Source organism: Neolamprologus brichardi, chromosome 15 (assembly GCF_056152115.1).
Source record: "Neolamprologus brichardi isolate AB-2024 chromosome 15, ASM5615211v1, whole genome shotgun sequence".
In the NCBI taxonomy this organism is placed as follows: Eukaryota; Metazoa; Chordata; class Actinopteri; order Cichliformes; family Cichlidae; genus Neolamprologus; species Neolamprologus brichardi.
This window is the reverse complement of record NC_142118.1, coordinates 31,747,710-31,758,118: the sequence shown is the minus strand read 5'-3', so window position 1 is coordinate 31,758,118 and position 10,409 is coordinate 31,747,710. Positions and strand designations below refer to the sequence as shown.

The 10,409-nt window shown below is 38.9% G+C and overlaps 1 protein-coding gene across 1 annotated transcript; it reads right to left on the bottom strand.

Moving 5' to 3' along the window:
• Positions 1–2,116: 2,116 nt before the first annotated feature.
• Positions 2,117–10,252, bottom strand: golt1ba (golgi transport 1Ba). The gene is made up of 5 exons (XM_087852701.1): positions 10,088–10,252; positions 9,437–9,528; positions 6,854–7,032; positions 5,715–5,796; positions 2,117–2,759 (listed from the first exon to the last, which is right to left on the bottom strand). The coding sequence occupies exons 1-5, from the start codon at positions 10,110–10,112 to the stop codon at positions 2,721–2,723; spliced, it is 417 nt and encodes a 138-aa protein (XP_087708827.1). The 5' UTR covers positions 10,113–10,252; the 3' UTR covers positions 2,117–2,720.
• Positions 10,253–10,409: the final 157 nt, after the last annotated feature.

Here is a 10,409-nt window from a genome sequence, read left to right as displayed (position 1 = left end):
ATAAAAGTAAAAACCAGGTCCAGTGTGTTTCCTTTGGTATATGTGAAGCCAGACAAATGTTGGGTGAAATAAAAATTGCGGGTTCCTACAAAACTGCAAAAAATATATATCTGATGGGGAATTTATCAGAGTACTTGATGGGCAACACAAATATACCCTGAGAAAAAAGAAGCATATTAGCAGGTGCCCTTTCCAAGAGTTGAGGTGTTGTAACTAAAATAGTTACCATCATCAGGCGAGAATATTTTGATTTTTGATTTATTAGTAGCAGAACAATCTTCCATTTAGTCTGAGTGCTGGATTTCTATTTTCCTCTCAGAGGCAAGAACTTTCCACATGTAGGGAACCTTGCTCAGAAGATGTTGGCTCTCTTTCGTTCAACCTTTTTATGTAAACAAACATTTTTCAGAGATAAAGTTTAGCAAATCCATACACTGAGATACTGAAGACATTCAAACTGACTTTAACCTCCCTTAAGACCCGAACTCTTCCATGGCATGCATTTTTAATTTCTCTTTGATATTTGGGCATGTTGGGACATGATGAATGTAAAAACAATGAATTTCCAGATTTATCTTTTTTTTTTTACCTGTTTTTTGTTTCTGAGAAAAATTAGATCCACATATGAGGACATATGTTTACAAATTTCAATAGAACAGTGGCAGTATGATGTCCTCGTAAGTGGATATCAGGCCCTTGTAGAGCCCTTGTATTATTTTGGTCTAGATGTCCCAAAATGTGGTGTTGGATGTCCACATATGTGGATGCCAGGTCCTAGGAGGTTAATACACATTTTCAAGCCTAAAATAGCCTAGATTTTTCTCACTCATTTTGTTCACAATTGTTTTGGAAATATTGATCAAATAATGATTAAATGTTGGCATTTTTACTCGTGAAATCTAAATTAAACAATTAGAAATTTATAATGAAATAAAGTAAATATTGAGCAGGCTTGAGTTTAGTTATTGGTGTGGCCCTCTTATGTCTTGTGTGTTCTTATACCTTTATAAAATGAATTACTTACCCCGTCTATGGAGTATAATGGTGACAAAGACATTGAACATACACTACATTTTAGTGTAGGTTAAGCTTTAGAGCCGTTAGTTATCTAAAGTGTTACCTTAGATAAATCAGTATACTGACTGCAGGCATGGGCTGTTGAATGATTCTTATGTGCACATCTCATAAACATGAGAATAACTTTTTGTGCACACCTATTTCAGCTAAGAATATTTGTTCACACATATTAGTGAATTAGGCCCAAAAACCTTAGAATAGATTCAAGTGTTGCTTTTTTTGATCATTGTCATGTCAACACTGAAAACAATGTGAGCAGTGGATTCAAAACACTGAAAAAGCCTCACAGAGGAAATAACTTTACAAACCTACTCGCTTATCCAACTCAGTGTTTTGGGGGCTTGAGCCTATTCCACATGCTGTCCCCTTTGGTGGAAGCAAACAGGAAAAGGTTATAAAAAGTAATACGGATGGCAAAAATACTATTCAATATTTACTGCAAACTATTTGAGTACTCTTTGAAGACACTCCACAACACTGTCAGAAAAATGCACATAGTTGTGCCACACTTGTGGTGCCTTAGCTTTATCTGGCCCAGCTGGGGAAAGTTGTTTCCTTTTTTATTTTGTAATAGTATGTTTTCAGTTCCACACAAAAGTTTTTATTGATAATAATCATGTTTGGCTTTGTAGCTTTCTGTTATTTATTTAGCAACATCTAATATCACAGGCCTGATGCCTATAGTTAGTAGCATGTTATCTTCTGTTTAAATGTCTAACAGCAGTCACCCAACAACATTTCCTACTACCGGTAATTAAAAAAACAAACAAAAAAAACAAGTAAATCATAAATGTAATACTCAAAAAAAGGCAGAAATAATTTAAACTTTTGTTGTATTTTTAAATCCTAGCTCTCAAAGAGTATATGATTTTGGTATAAAACTATTTTGTGCGTCAGTAAGGATTTTCAATTTGAATATTAATTCATCAAGATTCAGTGTGTGCTTAACTTTTGTGTTGCATGAACATTGTCTTTGAACACTTAACTCGAGAACTGTGTCTATCCCAACGAACGAGTAGACAGACTGCCACTCAAGCGATCATATTTAAAAAATAATTTATACAGAAACACTTCTAGCCAACACTGAACACAATCACAAAGAAATGGACAAAGTAAATATTACAACAGCCATACTTGGTATTCCAGCAGCTAAAACGGGGGTGTAACTGTAAACAAAATCCTGGATTTAAAAGCTTTTGTGCAAATTAAGTTAAAGCACAGGCACAAACGTGGCAAACATGGCAGGATGCACTTCCACTTCTTGTCCTTGCACTGGGTAGTTTTATCTGACAGTTCCTCAGATTAAGAACATCATGTAGACAAAGTTGGGCCTTGAGGGAGTCTTCTATCCTCCTTTTAAACGCAAGATGCAGTCAATGGCGAAGGGATCGATGGCATTTGAAACATTTATTGTAGAGACTTTAGTGTTGACAGTAAGAAACTGATATTGTGATACAATGATGAATCTGTGATTGGTAGTGCTGACCACTGAAGTTACAGACAAAAACAGTCCTTGTCTGCTTGAATGTGGAAATCTGAATCTGATCTGTATATTTAGGCGCTTTTACTCAGCACCATGGGAGATTGTGATGCTTTATAAAACCTATAATCAAACAATTTTCTCTGGTTACAAAAAGTCACTGTTATACCATAGTGTTGCTCTCGCCCACTTTGTCCGCATACTGAAAGAAAAGAAAGAAACCGTGTTAAGTGACAGCTTGTTGACATTCAGGACTCATGTGGAGAATGTTTGGCACAGATAAATGTAGGAGCGGCTGAACTGCAGTGTTTGCTATTATCCTGAAACCCTTTAAAGTGAAGCATGCATGACCTAAAGGGACACACCACAGCTGACAAGGCACAGTCTTAAAATTTCAGGTCATTTTTATAACCTGTTTGCAACGAGGTTGTGTGCACTACTTTCTGTTTAAAACAAACAAAAAAGACGAGTCTAACAAGTCTGAATACTATTCTTTCAGTACATAATCGCACACAACAGCACACAACCTGATGGTGCAGGGAAACCCTTTCGTCCACCAGGGTAAAACAGGCAGCCTGGTATATGCCAAACCCACCTCCCACCAGGGGAAACTCCAAAGTGGAACAGAGTCTAGCCCCTCTCCAGGAAACACTTTTCAGAACCTGAGCTATATGTGCTGATGAGTATATCTAACCTGTATCTCTAACCAAAAGCACTTAGTCAGATGCCTTCCCCACCAAAGAGGTGACACTCCATGTCCCTAGAGGAGGGGTCTCAAACTCCAGTCCTCTAGGGCCGGTGTCCTGAAACGTTTCCATGTGTCCCTGTTGCAATACACCTGAATAAAATTAGTAGGTCATTAGCAAGAGTATAGAACTTGACTGCATGCTGAAACGGCAACCCCTAACCCACAGGTGTCAAACTCCAGGCCTCGAGGGCCGGTGTCCTGCAAGTTTTAGATGTGTCCTTGATCCAACACAGCTGATTTAAATGGCTAAATTACCTCCTCAACATGTCTTGAAGTTCTCCAGAAGCCTGGTAATGAACTAATCATTTGATTAGTTCATTACCGTACAGCAATGAACTAATCATTGTCATCTTAAGATATATCAGTCTTCAGATGACATGTCTGTGGTGTGTTAAGTCTTAAGAACTTAGATAGATACGTTGAGGAGGTAATTGAGCCAGTTGAATCAGTTGTGTTGGATCAAGGACACATCTAAAATGAGGACACCGGCCCTCGAGGTCTGGAACTGCCCACCCCTGTTCTATACAGTCTTGCTAGTGACCTACTAATTGTATACAGGCGTGTTGCAACAGGGACACATGGAAAAGATTTAGGACACCAGCCCTCAAGGACTGGAGTTCAAGACCCCTTCCCTAGAGCCAACTGCGTATGAGACCAACGGGACCTCTGCCTTTGACTGCTGCCCAGTCCTTATTGCACTGAACCCCGACAGCACCTGCTGTAGGTGGACTATAAAATACCAATGGAGAGAGAGCAGGTTAATGTAATTTAAGGAACTGACTTCCTTTTTAGATCTGAAGGCTATATCCACTTCTTTTATACATGATACTGTTAAAAAAGAAGAAAATGTATGCACATATGCCCATAACTACAAGATTTTGTCAGGTTAGCCAACGTGCTAGTGGGAAATTGTGACAGCTAATCTTCCATAGAAGCTGGCTGTTTAGCTTGTTAAAATATTCAAAGTGGCTCATTGCAGACCAACTTTTTAAATCCTTTTGTCTGCAGTTTGTACAATTCATATTTCGCTGCATTTTGCATGGTGCAGCCTTACTGTTAAAATCCACTGGGGCCATTCTGCGTGGGATTTGCAGGTTCTCTCTGGGTACTTGAATTGAATTGATATGTTTATTGATTAGCATTCAAATATCTCAGTGAAGACAGAACAAAGATTTACCACAAAGCAAGAAAGCATGAGACAAGGCTAATCAAAAGGTATTGGCTGAAGCATTTGCTTATTACGCCAACCCTTTTAACAAAAGATCTTTTAGCATGCAGCTCCTGTACACAGGGCTCGAAGCAAATAATAAAATTCAATTCAATTCAATTTCATTTATATAGCGCCAAATCACAACAAATGTCGCCTCAAGGCGCTTCATAGATACAGAGAGAAAAGCCCAACAATCATATGACCCCCTATGAGCAAGCACTTTGGCGACAGTGGGAAGGAAAAACTCCCTTTTAACAGGAAGAAACCTCCGGCAGAACCCGGCTCAGGGAGGGGCGGCCATCTGCTGCGACCGGTTGGGGTGAGAGAAGGCAAACAAAGCAAAAACAAAACAAACAAACAAACAAACAAGAAAAAACACCACCACCTTAGTAAGTAACTACATCAAAGCAAAAGAATCAAGAGGTTTTCTGTACTGGTACTCAAGCTTCCTATCACAGTCCAAAGACAAGCAGGTAAACTTCACTGGTGATTCTCAATTGGCTACAAGTGTGACTGTCAATGTCTCTCAGTGCTATCCCTGCAATAGGCTGGTGGCCTGTCCAGGGTCACCAGCCTGGACAGGTCACCGACTCTTGCCCTATGACTAAAAGAGGCTACTGCAACCTTGAACTGGAGAAGTAAAAGACGATGGATGGCTTGGCTGACTGGATGTACAACATGTCATCTTAAGATATATCAGTCTTCAGATGACATGCCTGTGGTGTGTGCCTTAAAGGTTAAAAAACAAAAGACAATTACCTGCTCCAAAAAGATGACTCAAAGCGTGTTAGATTAGTTAACATGCAAAGGAAAATCGGCAGTGACTGACCACGACTGCTGATTGTCCTCAGAGCCTTACGAAGGCTTAAGAAAAAAAAAAAAATAAAGACAAATGCTCACCTCAAAACAAAGCTTCCAACACAACAGCATGGTAGGAGTATGTTTATTAGCCACAAAGCAATGTGTGAGACAAGCTAAACACACAAAACATTTAATTTTCCAAACTGCTTCCATCCTAGCTGTGTATACTGAGATCGTGTGTCTACCAAATTGATTTTCAGTTAAATAACCATGGCAGTTATTTGGGCAGTCTGGTTAATCTGTTGTGCTTGAGGTGTTTGAATAGGATGATTAATAAAGAAACCATGCTGTGTTTAAACAAAAGCTGCACAGCAGGTGTAGAGCTGGGTAATACTCACTGCACTGATAAAGGGCAGGTTTAGGATGGAGCCAAGGACTGGTATTCTCCTGATAAAGCCTACAACCACTGGAAAGAAGCCCCTGGATGTGATTAAAGAGAGGAGAGTAAGACAGAGGGGAGAAGCCAAAGACAATTCATGAAAAAAAAAAGAAAGTGTTTTTTGATTATTACATTATTTGAACACATGCATGTCTTTTTTTTTCTTCTTTTCCAGAATTCTGAGAAAAAAAGTCAGAATTCTGACTTCTGTTTTTATAATGAAGATGGAAAGAATCATCCCACAGGTTGATTATTAACACCAAGTTGTTGCTAGCTTTCAAGACTCCTCAGAACTGGGCTTGGTCTTCGTCTTTAAGCATTATCTGCATCTCTTGGTTCCATCTTAATTATCCTGTGATAATTTTGGAATTGACACACTTTCCCTTGTCAAGTCTATTTTGAAAACATTTTCTAAACAACACTGGCTAAAATTATATCTACCACATATTAGCACTATCCTAAAAACAACTGAACTGAAAAGCTTCAGTTGAACCAAAATGCTACAGTGAAAATACTGACAGGGACTAGAAAGAGAAAGCAAATTTCTCCTGTATTGGCTTCTTATCACTGGTTCCCTGATAAATCCAGAATCGAATTTAAAATCCTTCTCACCACATACAAGGTCTTGAATATTCAGTCCCCATCTTATCTTAATGATCTCAAAGTACCATATCAACCCAACAGAGCTCTTCACTCTCAGACTGCTCGCCTATGTGTGGCTCCTAGGATATTTAATTCAATTTTATGTACATAGTGCCAAATTGCAACAACAGTTGGAAACTTGTTTTAAAGACTTTAAGCAGTTATTTCTTAAATCCAGCTTCACAGACCGTGCGAAATCTATGACAGTTTTTTAAAGCATACTAGTCCGTGTAGTGTTTCATGTCCACTTTAAGTCTTTAAACACACTGCAACTTTGATGAAAACAGTGCTTTTCAGGACTGAGCCCAAGTTTTATTTAGATCTCTCAAGTCATCCTGTTTCTTTCATGTAAAGAATAAGTTTACTGTATCTCAGGTTTCAGTGTTTTGTGGGCTCTTTAAACAAGATAACTGTCAGTCTACTGAATCTGTTGTGTGCCTTTTGTATTCATCTTACCTGAACAAGAGAAAAAAACCATAGATCTCGAGCAAAACTCCAATAATGGGCCAGCCAATCAACACCACAAACACTCCTCCCAGGAAGAAACTGGTGGCCTTCATCTTGTGCTTCTGGAAAAAGAAGCGGAAGGTCCTCTCAAGCCCGATGACAAAGGAGAGTCCAGCAACAAAGAGAATCTGCACAGACAAAAAAGAGAGTGGAAACATATTAGAGAAGGGTTCAAAACTGCAAGCACACGCAATCAAGTATTCAGTGTTGTCATCGGTATCATATAAATACCATCCAAACAGACTGAAAGAAAGCAATTATTTGCACTAGTATGAATGAAAGAAAAAACACTGGAGTTTAATTTTATTGGTTTTAAATAATAATTGTGTAGCCAGTAGAGTTGCCACAAACCAAATGCATGCAAGCGGTTAAGAAACTTGTCCTCTGATTCAGTTGTGGGTCTGCCAGACCTCTTCCTGTTAGAGTTTGTTTCTGAGTCTTTTTGAAACTATACTCACTGACACCTTGACTTTCTTTACAATTTCTCTGTAGGAAAGACCTACATTTTTAAGCGTTATGATGGTCTGTCTCTCTTCCATTGTTAATTGCCTTTTTCTCACTATTTTTGTAGCAACACACTCCAACACTGCTTTTATGCAGACAGAGGGTGTTGTGAGTGATCTAGAAAAGTTGGAACACATGTAGGAATTAGTAGCACCAGCTTTCAAGGCTTGATCAGAACAGCTTTAAATTGTTAACCCATTTTGTGTTTCCTGAAAAATGCCTTTATAATGTACAATCCTGAGATGTGCATTACTTTTTCAGTTTTGGGTAACCTTAGCTTTTTTTTTAAACCTGGCAGTTCATCACTTACCTTTGTACCTCGAACGACTTGAATTCCAATAAATAACTGGAATATTGTTGTTCTAAAAGTTTTGACTGGTAGGGTATATTTTCTGTGCTTACAGAGAATATTAGAAGGAACATTTTTAACACTGTGCAGCATTACAGAAAAATCCAAAATGCGATCCTTTTTACAAGCAGCCATATGGCTAACGACAAAAATGATGAATGTCATGATTTTGAACGTGTCAAGTCCATCTATCCAGTGTTAGAGTAAAAGGCTTCAAGCAATACTCCCGGCATGATGTATAAAAGATTCCAAGCAGGTCCTGTTTATTCTGAATTTGTTTCACGTTAGCAGGAAGAAAAGGTCTAAGAGACCTGCAGCAATAAACCATCTTTTAAGATGGTTTATTGCTGCAGCCCATGTGGCAGGACCCTCTGTCACAAAGACTGCTCAACTGGACAGTGTATCAGTACACTGCCTAACTGCCATTTACATTCAGATCTATGGGAAATATGTCATTAAATAGATTAGAAAGTATGAATTGCAGTCTGGCACATAACGGATTTAGTTTGGTAGCAAAGGCAAAGAGCAGCTCTTCCAATAATAGTTCATCATTAGTTCTATGAAGACATATATTGATATTAGGGTTACAATGGATATTCAGAGCACTATAAAGATGTAAGCAAATAGAGGCCGTCAGCGTCGCAAAAAGTGAGACACGCAGAAGTGAATACATTTTCAACAGCTAAAAAAACCCAAGAGATCATGCTTGAACCTTTGACCTCTATGGCGAGGTGATTGGGTGTTTCTCTTATGTTTAGCAGTAATAGTCATTGCAAATCAAAACAATCCTGTGACATGAAACATTATTGTCCAAATGGGAATGGTCTTTTTCATGATAACAGTACCCCCTTTCATGGGACGATTGGGCTCACTGAAAGGTTTATATGTGTTAAAATCACGTGAATCATAATTGCAGTCAGCTAAATATCTATGAGGGATTTTGGATTCAATTCAATTTAATTTTATGTATATATAGTGCCATATCACACAAGAGTTACTTCAGGGTGCTCTATATCATAAGGTTAAGACCCTACAATGATACAGACAAGCCCCAACAATCAGATGATCCCCTATGAGCAAGCAGTTTGGTGACAGTGGGAAGGAAAATTTCCCTGGGAACAGGAAGAAACCCCCAGCAGGGAGGGGCGGCCATCTGCTGCAACTGTTTGGGGATGAGAGGAGGAAGACATGCTGTGGAAGACAGTCAGATTTTAATAACTAATAATTAAATGGACCTAAAAAAAAAAAGGTGAAGAAGAAGCACTCAGTGCATCATGGGGAGCCTCAAGGTTTTATGGTCACCTGATCCAGCCCTAACTATGCTGTTTATCAGAGACCAAAGTTTTCAGCCTAATCTACATAGAGAGGTTGTCTGTCTCCCAAATCCAAACTAGGAGCTGGTTCCACAGAAGAGTGGCCTGCAAGTTCATAACTGAGACATTTTATGTTAGTTTTATTTCCCGTGTAACTGAAATAATGCAAATGTGACACTGCTGAGAAAGTGAGGCACTTTGATGCTATTAATGACGCTGTTGCTATGGTTATGTGAAACTAAACACAGCTGGATCACACTAACAGATTATAATTAATAATAATTGTCACGTGTCACACAGTAACGCATCTGTGTAATCAGAAGTTGCACTTTTAGACATCCTTTGGAACAACAACAGGTTACTCACATTTCCAATAGCCAGAAGTGCTTTGTCAAAGAACAGGATCATCCCGAAGAAGAGGAAAAACACGCCGAAGCCTGTTAATCCCATTCCAATCTCTGAAGGACACACACAAACCATCAGAGTCTGACATTTAAATCTTAAGATAACATGAAGAGATAATATTTTGTTACACGTTTTTCTACCTCGAAAGCAAACCAATTTGTTTATATCTCGTTACAGACACATTGACAGAAGCTATGCTCTGCATGTCAGAATGTAATCCTGCACATAGTCATAATTTTAACAGACTTATTTCAAATTAAAGCACACGGAAGTACTCCAATAACACATATACAAACAAGGATGGCAGAAATATCCACAATAAGAATCACAACAGGGCTTCCAAAGGAGCTCCGCTGCTCACTCTGAATGCTAAAGTTGTCAGAGCGCTTAAAAATGTACTAGCACGTAACTCTGGTCGTTCTAGTGGCTACAGCGGATATTATTGGGGGGAAAAGCTGCTGGCTATTTGTGCCACTAAATGTCATGAGAGAAAAACGAAAGGTAACTTTCTTGTACTGACAGTGCTAGTTAGCACTTTGAGCACTGCAGCTCAAACTAGGGTTAACTCAGACAGCAGGAACCTACGGATACACTCAAAAACACAGCTCTTACTTTGGGAGTCCGTTAGAGAAATCATCTTGATAATGTAGCTGGATGAGACAGAAACAGAACAAAAAAGCTCTTCTCAGAATAATTTTGGATGACAGCTGCCACTGCAGCAACAGCCACGTCTTCCGGAAACACACCTTCTCTCGTTGACATCTTCCGGAACAGCGTCCATGACGCATTCATCTCGGCAACTTTCGTTCATTAAGATTATAGTTAATAACATAACCTTCACTAGGACACATATACCACGTAGCTACCCTGCTCTATTATAACACCACATCTGGACTGCACATAGCAGAATATGTAGCAAAATAGTGGAACCCAA